The sequence below is a fragment of the Gobio gobio genome (genome assembly GCF_949357685.1).
Source record: "Gobio gobio genome assembly, chromosome: 8".
In the NCBI taxonomy this organism is placed as follows: domain Eukaryota; kingdom Metazoa; phylum Chordata; class Actinopteri; order Cypriniformes; family Gobionidae; genus Gobio; species Gobio gobio.
In genome coordinates, this window is record NC_137114.1 from 49,866,608 (window position 1) to 49,886,718 (window position 20,111).

General features: G+C 41.7%; 2 protein-coding genes across 2 annotated transcripts; one reads left to right on the top strand and one right to left on the bottom strand.

Annotated features, from left to right (window-relative positions):
* Positions 1-899: 899 nt before the first annotated feature.
* On the top strand, positions 900-8,774 carry LOC307130735 (uncharacterized protein). Its single transcript, XM_079823865.1, has 3 exons — positions 900-1,030; positions 5,623-5,921; positions 6,177-8,774. Exons 2-3 carry the CDS (start codon positions 5,837-5,839, stop codon positions 7,268-7,270), a joined length of 1,179 nt encoding a protein of 392 aa, XP_079679991.1. The 5' UTR covers positions 900-1,030; positions 5,623-5,836; the 3' UTR covers positions 7,271-8,774.
* A 2,626-nt stretch (positions 8,775-11,400) lies between these two features.
* LOC307130406 (zinc finger BED domain-containing protein 4-like) lies at positions 11,401-19,074 on the bottom strand (the record flags this gene model as incomplete). The annotated part of the gene is made up of 3 exons (XM_079823368.1): positions 11,401-11,504; positions 17,611-17,725; positions 17,833-19,074. 3 exons carry the CDS (start codon positions 19,072-19,074, stop codon positions 11,401-11,403), a joined length of 1,461 nt encoding a protein of 486 aa, XP_079679494.1.
* Between the last annotated feature and the right edge of the window lie 1,037 nt (positions 19,075-20,111).

Below are 20,111 nucleotides of genomic sequence, written 5' to 3' on the forward strand. Positions count from 1 at the left end.
TTCAGCCCCGACAAAACGTTGCAAAGCGTTTTTTAAACGGAAACGGTGCTGCGTTGAACACCCTGTTCTGATGAGGCAAGAGTTGTAACTATGGCAGCCGAGAAGACCATTCTTTGTGTTCTTTTTGAGGAATTTTTGGAGCCTGATAAAATCGATATAAATACGTGTTTAATACTGCAAAATACATGCAATCACTGCCCTTGCCGTCCAGAATAAATGACAACATCCCAATCCCATTTATTTAACTTTTTTATCTCCTGGTAATCAATTCTAATTTAAATAATTTTATTTCTAGTTCTTACTTTTTTAATAGCTTGTATTTTCTTTCTCACTTTATGTCAAGCAATTACCATATATGAAATTTGGTATATAAATAAACTTGCCTTGCAATGAAGCTAAATATATAAATAAATACATCATCATGTTGGTCATGTTGAGCTGTCTCTTTAATACCGCGTGGTTTATATACATGTTGCTGCTGATTGGACTGACATATTTGACACACCCACCAAACGAGAAAAAACGCATCTCAAACCCGTTGCACACCGTTACACACCGTTTCCAGGAAACATGACGTTCAACCGGAAACCGTAGCAAAAACGTTGCGCACCGGTTTGAGCTTTGAACGTGCCCCTGGTGTGAGAGCGCAACTCCACTGTGAACGTGTTGGCAAAGCAAAGTGATACTTCCAGCCTGTGTGTCCTACGGAGGACGTCTCGTTTAATTCTGATTAAGGACACTCTGTATACCGCATCCTTCACAGGATGTGTCCTCCAGAGGATGCAGCCTTCAAAATTAAATGAAATGAGACACAGCTTCAGACACCGAATATTTTAGAACACCCGGCCTGTTTAAGAATATGCGGCCCCTTTAAGAAAAATGACGCGCACTGAGCATGCGCAGAAGAGAGACGCGAGAGACGGGAAGAGTGCTGAGACCAGTTGAAGCTGAAAGTGACGCTGTTAACGATCGTGAATGAAGGATCAATGTGGACTATTTATTTCAGATGTCTTATATTTCCAGTCTGCAGGTGAGAGATGTTTCTCAGATTACAGAGTTTAACATTAATCAGCTCCAGAGTTTACATGTTAAAGGACCAATGTAATGAAATGCGTTGTGTGTCCTGGTTTATTATTAGAGTGTAATTATTATGTTGGAAGAGAGTTTTTCACACACTCTGACTCTAATATGTCAATAAAATGTGCTTAATGTGGTACTTTACTGAAAATATCAGACATCAGCATAATGAATGAGGGGAAAACAGGGAACTTTTGGAGACAGAGGCTTTTCAGCAGCTCAGTTAAACATGATGGTCGTGTTGTTTCTCTCAGACTTTGGACAGGAGTTAAACAAACCTTGTTTTAAATGCAATCAATATCTAACGTGTGTCAAAATACTCCATATTTCTGACAGAACGTATTCACTTAATTTAAATGTAATTAAAGGGTTATTCCATGTCAAATCAACCATTTTACCAATTGAAAATAATTAAAAATAGAAGGATATCAATATATCTTTAATACCTTTAGAGTGACAGACAAACAAACTTTGGAAAAATAATATTTATGGCACTCAGACAGGTATATTCTATGCAATTGTGTTGATAGAAAAAACAAGAAACATTTCTAATAGGGCTCGGGCGCTGCGTTGCATTCTGGGACGTGGCGGCCATGTTGATGGCCTCGCAAATGTAAACATACAGCAAATCGAACAAGGAGAAGCAGAGTTGGGAGAAAGAAAAACTATGTTAAAATCCCGAAAAGGATGTGGAATTTACCGGGATACGTTAAATAGGGAAGCCAGGGACCGGTATATGGACAAAATTGGAACTATTAACGGTTTGGATTCATATGAAATTTGCAGTTCACAAATGGATGGGTTCAGGAGCTGCAGACCATGAAGCCTATGTAACGTTAACCTTTTACCTTGAAGCATTCTGCACCGTTCTGTGTTCTCAGGTTGCACTACTTGCAAATAAACACTGAAAAATATCTGATTGTGTGACACTTCTTGCTTTTGCACATTATACGGTTATTGCGATTGTGTGACACTTCTTGCTTTTGCACATTATACTGATTTAAGTATATTTATTTTGAAGATTGTGGGTATGGATGCAACAGACACATGGCTGTATTTAATGCACATTTATTTTATTTCAACGCTAGGGCTCATGTTTGTCAGAGCACAACATACATACACAATCTTATAGAGCAGGGGTTTTCAAATTGTGTGAATGTGAGCCTCCCCTTAGAGTAGGTAAGGACAGCCGAGCCCCCCCTTCCCCAAAATCCTGTCCGCCTCTTCTAACCCACACACGCCTCGGCAGTAAATGCCATCTTCTGTGTGTTCCTGGCAATGATGAGTTTCAATAACAACTAATAAAATGTAAATATTTTTTCATATTGTATTTTATTTCCTTTTTTTTTTTAAGAAGTGCATTCATAAATCTTTGCAACAGCAAATAACTTCTAACTTTATGCAGGCCCATTTGAGGCTACTTTTAAAAATCACAGAACATCAGTAGGCCTAACCATAAGTCAACAAAACATGCTTAACATGTGAATGTTACAAGCGTGAAACTTGTGTCTGGGTCTTAAAGAGATAGTTCACTTTAAAATGAAAATTCTGTCATCATATACTCACCCTCAATTTGTTTCAAGCCTGTATGAATTTCTTCTGCTAAACACAAAGCAAGATATTTTGAAGAATGTCAGTAACCAAACAGTTAACTGGTCCCATTGACCTCCATAGTATATATATTTTTTCTTACTATGGAAGTCAATGGGACCAGTTAACTGTTTGGTTACTGACATTCTTCAAAATATCTTGCTTTGTGTTTAGCAGAAGAAAGAAATTCATACAGGCTTGAAACAAATTGAGGGTGAGTATATGATGACAGAATTTTCATTTTAAAGTGAACTATCTCTTTAAGCGCACATTTTAATGCACATCTTCTCGAACAAAATCAGCACAATGGACAGCTCTCTGATCAATGAACGACAACGCTTTTTGTTCACAGCGCATAACACATAACAGTCAACTGCATTGAAGGCATGTTCAAAAAGATTTGCATTACAATGTTTTTTGGCTAAAATTATTTATAATCATACATTCAGATTTAAACAATAAACAAAATGCACCATTCACGTCATTTGCACGTGTCATTCACGTCATTTGAATTTTAATTTTGAACTTTGAATAACCGCCCATATCAGTGGGAACAATGAGGACACGCTTTTGACGCGCAGAGGTGTTCGATGCGGGGCTGCACTTCAGAGAGAAATAAACGCAAGTCGTCCTCCACCAGCAGCCTTGATCTGTATTTATTTTTAATCATGGTCAGTGCGGAAAACCCACACTCACACAAGTAAGTGGAGGTGAAGGGGATTAGGACTTGCATAGCCTTAGTGGAGATCTGAGGGAACTCGCTCTCCACAGACAACCAGAAACGCGTGATCGGCATTTAGTCTCTGCTTCAAGTCCCCATTCGAGCTGAATAAAATAAAAATTTAAAATAAAAAAGTTTGATTTCGTGCATTGATTTGTATTAGGCCTACACTAGTCTTTTCTGTCTGTGTCAGCTGCAAAAATTAAGTTGAAGATCGCCATCTCCGTATTGAAGAAGCCAAGCCTACAGAGAGAAATGCACATCATGGATTACATTGAGTAACGTTAGCTAGCCTATTTCTTTTCGTTTTGAATAGTTTCGTTTAAAGAAATGTAAAGCTTTCTTAAATATTTTTCATGTCTATGAGGCATAAACTGAGTTTCGATTAATTTATAATAAAAAATTAAAGAGATATGAGATATGAATTTATGATGCTCTCCAGTTCACGCGTGCAATGCAATTGATCGCGGCTATATTTGCTTCTTATTTATTAAATCCAGGCAATTTGTTGAATAAACATTAATTAAAATTAAGATACAATTTATACAAAACGAAATTCACTTTAAACTAAAGAAAGTCTTTCTACAAAACGAAACTTAATGAAGTGGTCATGTCTGACCCACTCCATGTCCCCGATGTATCCTATCTTACTCATGGTGTTCAGTTTTCATAATCAACATATAGATGGAAAAAAAATAACATATAATATTTTAACATATGAAACTAAATGCGCTTATTTAATGGCTACAACACATAGGCTATTAGGCACATTCAAGTTAATTCTCCAATTAATTTTAAAATGATTGAAAAAAATAAACATAGCCTACCCCTTAAAAAAATAATTGTATTGCAGTTTTTTGAGCACCTGTGCACACGTTGAGCCAGAAGGAGCCATTGCTTAATCTGTCAGCATTACTACTTGTCAGTAATCAGTCAACTCGTTTGTACCACGACGCGAGTATCCCGCGTAGCTTTTACCCAGTATACCGCGACGCGAGTATATGGTTTATTTTTATTTTTTCTTCACGTCGCGCCTCCCCTGTGGCTCTTTGGCGCCCCCCATGGGAGGCGCGCCTCACCTATTGAAAACCGCTGTTATAGAGGAATGCCATGTCTTCGTCCTTGCTTGGCAACACCATGTGAATCGGTAACGTTACTTTATCTGACAAAATAGTGTACTTGTTGCGGACGGTTACAATCACCCTTTCCACGTGAATTTGGAGGTGGGCATTTTTTCTTGTGCTCCCCACATCTCTTGCATCCAGCTGACAGCGTTCTTTACCTCGGCACACATAAGTCCCACACTGTCCTTTATGTCAAAGCCGCGATCAGCCAACACCATATCCCCAGGTAACAGTTTGTCTTACAGCCGCGAGCCGACGACTCTTTGTTACCTCGGATACTTGGTCTCCGTGGTTGCGTCTCCAAGCAGGAAAGCGGTGGAAAGTTAATCCATTTTCGAACTTTTTCCCATGGCGATTATGTGATCTAGTGTTACACCCCACAATGCAGCAACGGTTTACCATTGTTTCCAATAATAACGCCAAATTAAGACACACGACTGAGAGGGAGCACGTCTATAAACAGTGCGCAGTAGTCCGAGTAGCAGCAAATGAGGCCATCAACATGGCCGCCACGCAAAGTAATGACGTCATACGCCCGAGCCCTATTACAACATTATTTGTTGACAAAAGTATCGGCTATGCAAAGTTGCCCATGTTTGGTTCTTGACCACTGAAAATGTGTACAATTGACCAGTTTACTCATGAAACCACATTAAGATCTCCATTTATCTGGCATTTTACCAAATGGGGCCTTTAAAGTGAAGAACCAAAATAAATGCTTGATGAGAATTTAAGAGGATTTTAGGATATCATTCATATTTCTTGAGTTACAGGCATGCAAATCTGGGGCAAAAAACACAACAAGTGTTTTTTCCACATTTTTGAACAGTCACTGTTGGCATATAATGCAACAAAGATTGCTAAAGTCGACAGATTTTGCTAATAGTCCTACCAGTCCCTGTTTAAAAGTAAAATAAAGCTGTCATCTTGTTTAAAGTAATTTTTACCCTCCTGTAATTTGGCTGCGAATCTCAGTTGGAAATTGTCATATTGACCCCCCTCTAAAAAAATGTTGATTACTCAGTAAATATACATCTTTTCTTTCATCAGTATTTATGTTCGTCTTTCTTCAGTAAAAAAATATTAACACTTTTTTTTTTTTTTTTTTAGCCCGGTCTGGTCAACTCAACTCAAGTATACATTCACTTAGATTTTTCCAGGTCTGGTCCTGTGGGCGTCAGTATCTCACAGTGATCACAGTTCACACCTGCAGTGAAGCCCCTCCCACAACAATTCACCAATAAATACTGGGAATATCCACATCATCCTACAAGAGAAGGACAAACTCCAGGTGTAGCAGCTGAAATCTGTGTGACTGTTAAAGATGGAGTTTATTAAAGAGGAGATTGAAGACATGAATTATCCAGAACCATCCAGAATAAAACAAGAAGATGATGAGGAACAAACAGGTTGGTGTCCATTCCTGATTCTTCATTGTTGACTTCTTTCGTAGCTGTGAAATAATAATCAGTATATGGATGATAAATGATAGAGAAATCGTATTAACAACTTAACAAGTGAATGACAGAACTGACCTTTGCACATCAAAGATACTTGATACTCACACTGACAGATACCTGATGTCTTGTTTTCTGCTAAGTGTTTTTAATTTTCACATTTAACCTCATTGAACTGATTCTGACTGCTTAATATGTCTATTTTAGATCAGATGGAAGTGAAAGAACAACAACATAAACTAAATGACATAAAGAAACTCTGTGATTTTAAAACTCAAGAAACAAAAGCCAAAAAGCTGCACACCTGCTCTCAGTGTGGAAAGAGTTTCACACAAAAAGGAACCCTTAACAGACACACAAGAGTTCACACTGGAGAGAAACCGTATACATGCACTCAGTGTGGAAAGAGTTTTTCTCAAGCATCAAGTCTCAGTGATCATCTGCGCATTCACTCTGGAGAAAAACCATTTAACTGTGATCAGTGTGGTAAAGATTTTAAATCGTCATCACATCTAAAAGAACACATGAAAGTTCATTTATATGAGAGGCCTCATGTGTGTTCTCTCTGTGGAAAGAGTTTTTCACGACTGGACAGTTTTAAAGATCACCAGAAAACGCATGATGGAGTGAGAGATCATGTGTGTTGTGACTGTGGGAAGAGCTTTACTAGAGCTGCCAATCTGAAACAGCACCAAAGAACTCACACTGGAGAAAAACCTTACAAGTGCTCATACTGTGACAAGAGATTCACTCAGTCTGGACACCTGAAAACACATGAGCGAGTTCATTCTGGAGAAAAACTGTACTACTGTACTCAGTGTGGAAAGAGTTTTTCTCAATCATCAAATCTCAGTTATCATCAGCTCCTTCACTCTGGAGAAAAGCCATTTAACTGTGATCGGTGTGGTAAAGATTTTATTTCATCATCAAGCCTAAAAAAACACCTGGCAGTTCATTCAGATGAGAAGCCTCATGTGTGTTCTCTCTGTGGAAAGAGTTTTTCATGGCTGAACAATTTTAAACAGCACCAGAAAACACATGATGGAGTGAGAGATCATGTGTGTTGTGACTGTGGGAAGAGCTTTACTAGAGCTGACTATCTGACACAGCACCAAAGAACTCATACTGGAGAAAAACCTTACAAGTGCCCATATTGTGAAAAGAGTTTCACTCAGTCTGGATCTCTGAAATTACATGAGCGAGTTCATACTGGAGAGAAGCCGTACCACTGCACTCAGTGTGAGAAGAGTTTTACATGTTTATCAATCCTTCAAACTCATATTAAAAAATATTGTAAGTGAGCAACATTTGTTCCCTTTCAAAATCTACACTCATAGGCGTATGCATTTGGGAACGTCTTACCGTGACCAGCTGTTGAAATAGTGTGTAAACACGTCAATGAAATTGGCCCGGAGGTATTTATAGCCTCGGCCGGTGACGTCATAGGCGCACCTGCTGCACGAGGCTATAAATAGATGAGCTTCAGCTGGAGCAAACCAGGTCTTTTTGTTTTCAGACCAACTCTGTGTTATGGTGTGTTACAAAGTCTCTAAAAAAATCTCTGTTAGGAGTTACAACCCCAAATCAGAAAAAGTTGGGACAGGCAGAAAAACGCAAATAAATAAAAAAAGAAGTGATTTCTAAATTTACTTTGACTTGTATTTCATTGCAGACAATATGAACACAAATGATTTCATGTTTTGTCTGGTCAACTTCATGTCATTTGTAAATATGCATCCTTTCCTGTCATTCAGACCTGCAACACATTTCAAAAAAAGTTGGGACAGTAAAGCATTTACCACTTTGTAATGTTGCCATTCCTTTTCACAACACTTAAAAGACGTTTAGGGACTGAAGACACCAAGTGTTGAAGTGTTTCAGGTGTAATTTTGTCCCATTCTTCCTGCAAACAAGTCTTAAGGTGGGCAACAGTATGGGGGGGGGGGGGGGGGGGGGGGTCTTTGTTGTCGCATTTTGCATATTTATTAAGAACATTTAGTTAATCACCATTCGCCTGTCACCGCATATAGGGAGAGAAGGGCGAAATGTTTGAATTTGCATGGTGGTAACTCAAAGTTATTTATTTGTTTTATTTTTTACCATTTTGTTATTTTGGCTCTGAATTTCGTTCATTGGAAATATGAACTGAATTTAGAAATGCTCTTGAAATTAAAAACTTTGCATTTAATAAACAATTTTTTTTTTTTTTTAATGAAGACAGCATTTGGAGTGAAGTGCATACAAAATAATCTGTTCCCTGAATCCACGGCCTTTGTTGTTATTGAGAGTGTACACAAATAAAAGTAGATAGTTTATATTGCACTTATCTGTATGGCTAAAAATGAGTATTGTGAGTCGTTTCTGCTGTCATATAAAGGAAAAATATCCCCCAGAATGCGCCGGCGCTTCTTTGGACAGAGGGTTAAAATAAACGTAGCCTATTTAGTTTCATAGTTAGGCTATGTTTAATATTAGCCTATGATAGTATTATTTTTTAATTTCATATGTTGATTATAAAAAAGTGAGCAGCATGAGTAAGCTACATCAAAAGATGTCTGGGGACATGGAAGTGAGGTCAGACATGATTTTGCCGACTGCATTAAGTCTTTCTTTAAAGTGAATTTCGTTTTGAATGCATTTTATTTACATTTTGATGAATGTTTAATGAACTAATTGCCTGTATTATATTTAATAAATAAGAAGCAAACCAAGAATGTTTGGAATGGATTGACGTGCATATAACCCGTCATTATTTGGTTGAAGGCTACATCAATAAATTACAATTTCGTGCTATGGATTTACGCTGAGCTTGCTTCTGCTTTAGTTTTTTTAACATGGAAGTGTGACAAAGGCACATAGGCTATATAAATTCTCTAATGTGGAAAAAGGCATATTTTGTCCACATCACTATACGTCCTTATTAGGAGAAAATAATATCGTTTTAACGGCATAAGATCTCGTTATTATTACATAATTGATTGGAAAAAATAATCTGTGTGGCAGCAATGGATCACTGTTACGGGAACACGAAGTACCAAACTAAAATAATAAATATGGTTTAGCATCCAAATACATCGTTAATATGGAAATATTTGGATTTGTGTCAAATGAGAGAGGTTGCGGGTTCTCTTTCATAGGTTCACTCGACGCTGCGTCACTTTAATGACGTAATGGGACGCCCTCTGGGTGTGCCGATTGTCTGAAGCCCTTATAGAATCACGCCAATTGATTGGCTGATGGCGCGCACGTCGCCCCACTTGACGTAGTCACCTATATTAGCGCGCACGCGCCATCTGCTCCTCAGATTTCTCTGCCTTCACGAAGCGGCTATTTCATGCCCTTCGGTTTCAGTTTTTCTGGCCCAAATATCTTGGATTTCATTCGACTTTATCACCAGCACTTCAGCAACTGCGGATAGTGGAACATTGTTCTCCTTGCGGTGAAGTACCATGGTTTTTCGTTGTTGCCCGCTGCCGTGCACTCGCTTCATCGCGAACAACGACCCCCCCAAAGTAAGTGTTAAATGTTTGGGGTTCTCACGCGTGCGAGGCGGTTCAGGGGTTTTCAAAATGCAAATTTTGCTATAATCTCCTTCTCAAAACCCTCCGCTCGAGGCTCGCGGTTTTTGAGAAGGAGTCATCCTTTTTCCCCCGCCGCGCTCCCGAGTCCGCGCAGGCCTCTCTTGGATCCGCGACCTGGATTTCGTCTTTGCTCGCCGCCGTGCACTCGCTTCATCGCGAATGATGACCCCCACAGTAAGTGTGTTAAACGTTTGGGGTTTTCACATGCGCGAGGCGGCTGAGGGGTTTTCAAAATGCTAATTTTGTGTTAATCTCCTTCTCAAAACCCTCCGCTCGAGGCTCGCGGTTTTTGTGAAGGAGTCATCCGTTTTTCCCCGTCGCGCTCCCGAGACCGCGCAGGCCTTTCTTGGATCCGCGACCTGGGGTTCGGATATATAGCTCGAGGAGTGGAGTGCCAGCAGACGGGCCTCGCCCTTTCTCTCCCTCTCTCCCCCGAGCACGTGCGCGGGACTCCGTTTGTCGAGTTTTTCACACGACTATTTGTGTCCCAACCCGGAGGCACGCGACGCGGTTTCCTTCGGACTGGATGATGATGTCGTGTTTACCGCAGCGTCCGACTCTGAGGATTTCGGGCCTTCTTGTAATGACGACGCTCTCCCGCCTAGCGGCCAGGAAGCGCGGTGTTCAGCGACATGCGCGGAGCTCGTCGACGTACTTTCGCGCGCTACGGTTTGACACCGGAAGCAGTTAAGGAGCTGCGCTAAGCCGTGGATTTGGCTTTGAGCCACGAAGCACAGCTCGCGCCATAGGACGTTCAATGGCGGGCATGGTGGCGGCAGAGCTCAACCTAAAACACGGAAATCCGTGATAGAAAAAGGTTTTTCCTACTGGACGCTCCGATTTCGCAGTCTGGGTTGTTTGGGGAGGCGGTCAACACTGTGGTTGAGAAGTAAAAAAAAAAAAAAATATATATATATATATATATATATATATATATATATATATATATATATATATATAAATAAAAAGCTAAATCTCAATCTGCTGCTTTTTAAGCAATGCCTAGGAGAGCAAATTATTCTCCTAGCCCCTCCCCCTCTCAGAGAACGCCCTTCTTATAGAAGGGAGTTTACCAGTAGGAGGAACGACCAAAGCCATCCCCCACCCACCACGGTCTGGGGAGCTTGTGGTCGCCCGTTTCCCCGCCAACGTCCTCACAGACGCATCGACCCAAAGCGGCCCAGCAAACGTTCTGCTCCGGCCACTTAGAGTCGCTCCTGACCCTCCGGTCAGAAAAAGGAGAGCTTCAGCACATGTCCGAAGCTGGGTCAGACCGCGCAAGCGTCTCTGCCCGCCTCTCACCAGCTCTCCTTATCCGGCTCTGTTACTTTCGCCGCCAGCGTGCTTCGAAGTACAGAACTGGCCCGACTCTCGCCTTTTTCCGGCGCTGAAGGAAGGAGACGCCTTTTGCTTTCTCCCCTCACGTTTGATTGGCTCACCATCCGCCGCTCGTTCAGACGGAGACACATTCGGTCTTCTCCGGGAAACAGAGCGACCCAGTCTTCCCACTCTGGCTGTGACATCTCCCACTCCGCGCCAGGATGCCACGTGCTCCCCTTCGCGGATGGCCACGCCTTCCTTAGAGGTTTAGCTCGACACCCATCTCAGGTATGTCCACCGCACCTCAACACCCCACTCCCTGTGTCACATTTCTCCCATGAGTGGAAGCTTCTGCCAGGGATATCATCCTGGGTCCTCCGCACAATTCAGTACGATTAAACACCCCAGTTTTGTCGCAACCCCCCCTCGCTTCGACGGGGTCATTCAAACTGTAGTAAACAGCGCCTCAGAGGCTTCTGTGCTACAACAAGAACTTATTTCTCCTCAAGGGGGCGATAGAGGAGGTTACATTAGCAGAAGAGAAATGTGGCTTCTTCAGCCGCTATTTCCTGGTTCCGAAGAAGGACGGCAGATTGCGTCCCATTTTGGACCTTCGTCGTCTGAACTTCGCCCTCTACAGAGGGAAGTTCAAGATGCTAACACTCTATTTTGTCACAGATACATGCGGAGGACTGGTTCGTTACGATAGACCCGAAAGATACATACTTCCCTATTCAGGTCGTCAGACGACTCGGGAAGTTTCTCAGATTTGCCTTCGAGGGGAGGGCTTAGCAATACAAAGTCCTTCCCTTCGGCCTCGCCCTGGCACCGAGGATATTCACGAAGTGTATGGATGCTGCTCTGGCCCCGCTGAGGCTCCAGGGCATCCGTATTCTCAATTACCTGGATGATTGGCTCATTCTGGCCCACTCCAGGAAGTTGGTGACTCACCACAGAGATGTCGTTCTTCAGCACGTTCAGTCTCTTGGTTTGAGAGTGAACACCGACAGGAGTGTTCTCACCCCAACTCAGCAGACCACCTTCTTAGGAGTTCATCTGGATTCCGTTCCAATGCAGGCCCGCTTGGCCCCTGCTCGGTTTTCCAGTATTGTAACATGTTTGGCCCGCTTCAGGCTCGGCCATCATGTTTTCTGTGAGTACATGTCGCAGGCTCCTGAATCTCATGGCCGCAGCTTCCCCGGTGCTCCCCTGGGACTGCTCCACATGAGACCCTTCCTTTGGTGGATTAAACGCTCAAGGGCTCGGTCAACAGGATCGGCCCTTCGCCTATTGAAGGTGTCACGCGGCTGCTTTCGTGCCCTATCAGTATGGCAGGACCCTATCTTTCTTCGGAAGAGGGTCAGTATGGGGGCTGTTTTCCGTCGCCAAATGGTCACGACGGACACCTCTCTAACCGGCTGGGGTGCGGTATTCAAGGGCAGACCGGCATGCGGGGTCTGGAAAGGGGAAGCTCTCTCTTGGCACATAAACTGCCTAGAGATGAGAGCTGTGTCCCTGGCCCTTCAGCACTTTCTCCCCTCCCTCATGGGACATTATGTCATTGTCAGTCTCATGTGAATCGCCAAGGGGGATAACGGTCATGCACCCTGGACAGGCATGCGCGCCGTCTCCTCCTGTGGTCTCAGGACAAACTTCACGCTCCCCATGTATTTTCTCTTGGGACCTCTCCGTGGTCCTTGAAGGGCTAACATTGGCTCCATTTGAGCCCTTGGAGTCAGCTCCTGAGCGAATTCTGACTCTCAAGGTTACTCTTTTGTTAGCTCTGTCCTCTTGGAAATGAGTGGGCGATCTACAGGCCCTCTTTGTTAACGGGTCCTGTATGGATTTTGCTCCTGGCCTAGTCAAGGTTACTTTAAGACCTAGGCCGGGTTATGTGCCCAAAGTTTTGTTCATGTAAAATAATTTCGCTCTCAGGTTATCATTCTTCACTCCTTTCACCCCCCCTCCTTTTGACTCGGAGGAAGACGAGAAACTTCATTTGCTCTGCCCAGTTCGAGCGTTGACGTGTTATGTTGACCGTTCCGACGGGTGGAGGAAATCTAACCAGCTGTTGGTGTGCTTCGGTGCTGGCCGCCGCGGGCTTGCCGCTCCGAAGCAAAGGGTTTCCCATTGGGTGACAGAGGCTATTTCCTTAGCTTATGAGGTGCGTGGTTTACCTTCACCTCTTGATATTAGAGCGCATTCTACCAGAGGTGTGGCTTCCTCTCAAGCACTTTTTAGAGGGGCTCTTTTGGAGGATATTTGTGTGGCGGCAGGTTGATCCTGTCCGCACACTTTTGTGAGATTCTATAGTTTGGATCTCGACATGGCTCCGGGTTCGCATGTCCTGTCTGCTTAACCTAGTCATGCAGGTTATCTGGTGTTCTTTGAGCCAGATACGGCAGCGCTTTAGCTTGGCGTGTTTGGTATATCGTTCCCATTACGTCATTAAAGTAACGCAGCGCCGAGTGAACCTATGAAAGAGAACGTCTCAGGTTACTTGCGTAACCTATGTTCTCTGAGTAGGGAACGAGACGCTGCGTACGCTGCCAAGCTCCTTGCGCTGCCGACAGGCCTTCCTTTTCGGCAGAGAAATCTGAGGAGCAGATGGCGCACGCGCGCTAATATAGGTGACTACGTCAAGTGGGGCGACGTGCGCGCCATCAGCCAATCAATTGGCGTGATTCTATAAGGGCTTCAGACAATCGGCACACCCAGAGGGCGTCCCATTACGTCATTAAAGTGACGCAGCGTCTCGTTCCCTACTCAGAGAACATAGGTTACGCAAGTAACCTGAGACGTTTCTGTTTTGGTTCAGCTTTAAATTAATTTGTTTTGGCCTATAGCTAAATTTTTAATTCTTGTTTTGTTCTGAATACCATTCATTTTAAAGGATTAGTTCACGAGTGAGGGTCAACTAAAATAACTTAGGCTGCCTATCATATTCAGCAAATATTCTTTCAAACCAGACCTGCTAAGAGCGGGACACGTACTAGCGATCATTTCGGTATGAGAGTCAGGCACTAATAAGCAGGCTATCGACTACCACATGCCGCGCCGCTTTTAAACACTGTTTTGTTATATTAGGGACGATTTCTCGTTTTGGAAACATTACTCAAAGCTTTTGTCCAGTTATTAGGCTACTAACGTGAAAAGTATGTGTAATAAGTTGAATGTAGGTAGGATAATTGAACATGAAATCTTAGCAATTGCATTAAAGTAGGCTATGATAAAGAGGTGAGATCTTTAATTAATATGGTTAGTAGAGATGAAAATATCCAAAAAGTATAGGCTATTTTAGATAAATATACCCTTTAGTTCATATAGGCATTCCTTTGACTAAAATGATCCGTGCTGAATTTTTCTGGTCTGACTCCGTTCATCATTGATTGGGTGAGAACAGTTCAAACTTACTGGCTATGGAAATCAGTGGGAGTGGTTCATTATACTATAAGCAAAACGCCGTAAATAACACGCGCTCTTTGCAACCAAAACGGCCTCGTTTTGTGTCTCGTATGTGTCTCGTATTTTACGCCGTCATATGGCAAGCTGAACAGCGTAAAAAGCGGCACTTATCAGGCACACTAAAACGCAGTCAAATACGAATTATAAAATATAAAATACATACATATATATATGCAACACTGTGCAAGTAAATGTTAAGCCTAAAAATATGATTTGAATGAATTGTAGGTCAATGTTACAAATAACTTTCCTGTTACACTTACCAGTATCACTATAATCAAATCGCGAGTTTGTTTTCAGCAGTAATTTAAACATCAAAACAAGATACCCTTCAATAATAATTGAACATAGGCTACAATTTATTATGTATTACACATGCATGAAGAAAATAAGGTTGAATCTCAGGAGCTCTAAAAGAATGAATCGACTTCAACTGATGAATGCAGCCAAAGAAAACGTGAAGAATGTAAAACCACATTGCTGGAAAGAAAGTGGAAATAACAGGTAAGAAAAATAACATTTTTCTATTTTACCTGGGGGCTGTCCCATAAAAGCCGCTTAGAAAAGCGGGGATTCAAGTCCAAAACCTGACTTGAATAAGCCGAGCTAAACATCCGCGCTTAAATTGGTTCCATAACAGTAAGTTGAGGATCATGTGATCTTACTAATTTGAGTCAGGTTTAAAGGGTAACTAAACCCTAAACCAACTTTTTTTAGTTAATGATCTGTAATACTGGGGCTTTATTAATGCTGTTCATTGATTCGAGTAAATGTTTTGACATTTGAGTATAAAGTGTTTTAATTCTATAAAATATGGTGTAAAACCGCCAAAGTGCTGCCCTCTTAAGGTTGAATGTTGGCTACTGCAGTTGAATTTTCCTATTGGACGTTTTGGTACATCGTGACGTAGGATGGTACCTCCAACGGCTCCCTATCAGTCAGTACACGTCAGGCTTTTCTTGCGATATTATTGCCGCCCGTCATGTGTACAGATAATTTTCATACATGAGACGCGCTTTCAAACCCTGACACGCAAGTGGTTGCCGCGGACGCAGATATAGATTAGGTCAGTTCTCTTGCGCGGCTGCTTCGCTAGCATCGTCTGCATCGGGAGTTAACGCAGTTTGAGCAGCGGCTCGCATTGACAAGGCTCCGGGTTTGTGTCTGTTACAGACAATCCACCCTCCTCCACTTCAGGTGAAGGTAGGAGAATGACCGCTCTGTTGCAAAGCATCACTCCAGTCATTCTCCATCTTTGTGACTCGTGAGTCTGACAGCTGTCAATCAATCCGTCACTGCGGGTCTCAGGCACTCACGCCCTCCGCTCAGCCCCGCCCTCGGTTCGTCCCCTCTGTGTCCGCCGGGCTCTGCCCACTTTTCCAGCATTTTTTGAAAATTGCCAGTGGGTGGAGTTAAGCTCTGAGCAGGGGTTTAGTTACCCTTTAAATAGTCTAGATAATTGCGCGTGCACGCCATTGTTTAAAAGTCCTGAAAAGTCGAGCATGGGTCAATCGATTTACTGTGGGCTACCATGGCAACAAAAGGAAAATATATTTGCTATTGGAAACATATGAAGAATTTAAAGATGTCATCACCAAAAAAGGCAATACAGCGGCAATAAATAAAGCAAGAGAGAAAGGTTGGCAGGAAATTGCTGATCGTCTCAATGCGTAAGTAGCGGTGTAAACTATTTAAAAAACTTTATTAACATTACATGTGTGTCACAATACATTGCAAAGTTTGTGTGTGAATAATAGTAACGTTAATTGCTTTCACGCAGCAGCAACTTAAGTGAAGGAAAAAGAACCTGGCAGCAGGTGAAAATAAAATATAAAAATATTAGGGATGCACGATATTGGATTTTTGCCGATATCCGATATGCCGATATTGTTCAACTAATTTTGGCCGATATCCGATGCCGATATTCCATATATATATATATATATATATATATATATATATGCTGTTCACTGGAGCGGAGCAGAGTAGATCTTGCCAGTTCGTATATATATCAAGTGAACAGCACGGTTAAATGCCCCTACAGCCATGCACATTTTACTTTCGCATTAGAATTGTAATTCAGGGGCTGCATTTGCTTGAATGGTGGGTTCATCATTATTTTTTTATGAAAAACACAACAAAACAGTAATGACAAACTTGCATATATTAAACACAGCCGGCGTGCATTAAGTCAGTAGAGTGAACTTTATTTTCCTCAACTGTTTAAAATAAAATTATATTTTACATATTAATAATCGTATTTGTCATGTTTTAATTTTGTATTCTTCATAGCTTCAAGACAGACACTTTGATTAAATCGATTACTGCTTTATTTAATTAGAAACACAAGTAACGGCTATGTTATTGCTTTTAATACGGCGCTCCAATTTAATGGAGCTGTAACGACGGGAAACTCTATAAAGCTATATGTTTCTATTCCGTTTAAAAACAGGTATGCATTGTTAAATTGTACATATAAAAAATATTTTATTTCCAAGTGTCATGTTTGTGATGTTTAGTCATTATGTAGATTTAGATCAATAAATATTTAAAAACAGGTGTAGTTTAGGCCTACATTTTTCTGTTTTAGTACCAGATTTACATCTAAAATATAAACAAATGTTTTTTTTGTGGAAAATGTAAATATTTTATTATTTATATATATTTTTTTTAATGTTGCAATAAACGGAAACATAAAATCAAGATGTAAACAATAAAGAATAGACCTATTTGACGTTGTGCAACACACTTGTTTTAAATTCACTGTAAACCACGGCTTAATTTAGACATCACAATAACCTTATTGCAGAGGAAGACAGAACAAACTCCCAATTCAGCCTATTTATTGGCAACATTACAAATATACAAATTCATTGAAAAAATAAAAAATAGCTGAGCAAGTTCTGAAACATGACATTTTGATGAATTTTGTTTAGCTACCTTGAACAATGAATGAGGTCTCAAAGCTGCACCACTTAAAATAGATAAACTGTATTTTAAATCATGTAAGAACATTAAATTAATATAAAAACAAGAGCGTAGCCTACTGTGGCTATATAATTGTATAACCGAAACGAATGAACCACGATGTTACAAAACAGTAGGCTAACAGATCTGTAGACAAATAACCTAGTCCTTATTAAGTAAGAGCAGATTTTTCTGAACAAAAATTAGCAGTTCTGCTTTTTCCCCATCAATGCGATTTCTTTTTTCGTCCATCACATTGGAGACTGCACTAAACAACCGTTCGCTTTCAACGCTTGTGCAGGGCGCACTGAGGTATTTGCGTGCAGCACGAGCAAGAGCGGGGAAACGGGCCTGGTTAAATTTCCAGTATTCCAATGGACTGTCTTTCCGGGGAATTGTGGCTTCAGCTAGGTATGCGCGGACCTACAAAATAGCACAAAAACAAATAATAATAATAAAAATATATTGGCTACTGTAATATTTTTTATATATTTTTGTATATTATTTGCTGGAAACAAAAAATAACTAACCTGTGATGAGGTTTCAGTGCTGATTTGCTCGTCCAACAAGACATTTTCCTCCAAAATTTCTTCATACATATCCAGCAGCAGTGATGCTTTTCTTGGCTTCTTCTCTGGCGGATACTCTGTGCTGGCATCTCTGCGTTGATCATCACTGTCCATCCTTTCATCCACGAATTTAAGCAGCAGGTTGCGGGCACTCATCTTCTTATCCTCGTCAAAATACCGGTCTTTGTATCGGGCATCAAGCATGGTTGCAATTAGATAAAGTGGTTTGGTTTGCACACCACTGAAACGATCCCTTACTGCTTTCAGCAAGGTTTCTTTGGCTGTCTGTACGCCTCTGTCTGCGTCACTGCTTTTGCCAAGCAGCCGTGTCAGTGCCATAACAGCGGGAATAACATCAGCTGCGGAGGCCTCTGCAGAACTGATTTCTCTGGTCAGCTGCTCAAAGGGTGCAAGAAGTGTGATCATATTTTCAAGAATTCCCCATTGATTTGCTGTCAATGATGCAGGAAGTTCAAATTCAGCAGCATATGCGCCTAGTGCCCTCTTCTGCTCGACCAAGCTTTCCATCATATAAAACGTCGAATTCCACCTAGTTGCGACATCTTGTTGCAGACGTTTTATTGGCATCCCAAGCTCCTTCTGTATACCTTGCAGGCGACTGCATGCAAGTTGTGAGTACTTGAAATGTCCCACCATTCTCTTTCCCAAGGCCACAACATCGGCAATGCTGCGCTGTGATAGGACACCTTCATGCACTGCCAGCTGCAGTGTGTGTGCCATGCATGGTAAACTTGGGACTCCAAACTCATCCATCGCTTTGGTCATGTTCCGCGCGTTGTCTCGTAGCACTAAGTGTACATTCTCTATGGGGATTTTCCACTTCTCAATCTTCGCTTCAAACGCGGACGCAATCGCTGCAGCTGTGTGCGAGCCCGGACACTCTTGCGAGTGTAGAATCGCCTTTTTAAGGACGAAATCCTGGTCAATCCCCTGGGCAGTGAGGCTCAACATACTGACAGGGCTCACACTCGATGTCCAGATATCAGTTGTAAAGCTCACAGAAGTGACATCAGTGAGGAGCTTCTCTATGTGGACATACACGACACTATACAGATCAGGTAAGGCCACATCTGAGAAATAGCGACGGCTAGGCATAGCATACCGCGGCTCTAAGTAGTTAATCAGTCGACGGAATCCTTCATATTCCACAACACTAAAAGGTTGGTTATCACGAGCAATCATTTCGATTATTTTTCGGTTCACAGCTTTTACCTTTGGGTGATCATTGCTGAATTAGTTTGCCTTTTCAAGTTGTTGAATGATTTGCTCTTGACGAGTTTTCTTTGGCACGGTTTTTTCTTTTTTCTTCAAGAATAGCTCATAAAGATCATGGTGGCGACTTTTTAAATGAGCTATTAGATTTGTCGTGTTAAATGAGTGTGGATTAGCTCCTCCTCGCAGAACTGATGCTTTGCAGTTGTTGCAAATAGCAACTTTGCAATCGGTCTGACTTATAGTAAAGTATGTCCACACGGCTGACATGGCTTTAGCACTCCTTACAAAAACATTTGAGTTGACGCCTGCGCATAATCAACACTCTTCATATCGGCAAAGCACATCGGCGTCATTTTCCTTATCGGGCCGATGCCGATAATATCATGCATCCCTAAAAAATATAGTTCAGAATGGTAAGTAAATATTGTTACGTTTACACTTAAAACAAACTAGGGTGAAGGCTCAATTGCAGGAAGGGATGATTTTATTATAAAATAAACATAATCAAAAACAAAAACCCACAAAGGGGAAAAACATTAAAAAAAACATACAACATACCAAAACAGGTCAAGGAGAGGAAGCGGAACACGGGGAAGGGAGACGTTAAACAACGTACCGACAAAGACAGTGAACACAAGGGAGCTATATAAAGGGGAAGAAATCAGGAGGGAACAGGTGGGAGAAATTAAACACTAATCAGATAACAAGGGGGAGGGATCAGACAGAGTCACGAGCACATAGCCCAAAACAACAAAACACCAAGTGCTCCACAAGACAGGACAGGCATGTGACACATATGTAATCAATGCCAGCTTGAAGTCACAACTTATCAGTTTTTATTTTTTTTTATTTTATTGCAGCGACCAAAAAGAAGACTGAGGTTGCTGGCACTGGGGGAGGGCCACCACCAGCCAGCTTCACTCCTGCAGAGGAGCTGGCTTTGGAAATTAATAAAGGGAGGCCCGTCCTTGAGGGAATAGAGGGGGGGACATCATCTAAAATGA

Excerpts from the sequence above, each read along its gene's own strand:
- LOC307130735 (XM_079823865.1), top strand. The coding sequence starts at position 5,837 with ATGGAGTTTATTAAAGAGGAGATTGAAGACATGAATTATCCAGAACCA. Across the intron at positions 5,922-6,176 it reads AGATGATGAGGAACAAACAG|ATCAGATGGAAGTGAAAGAA; the intron begins GTTGGTGTCCAT and ends TGTCTATTTTAG.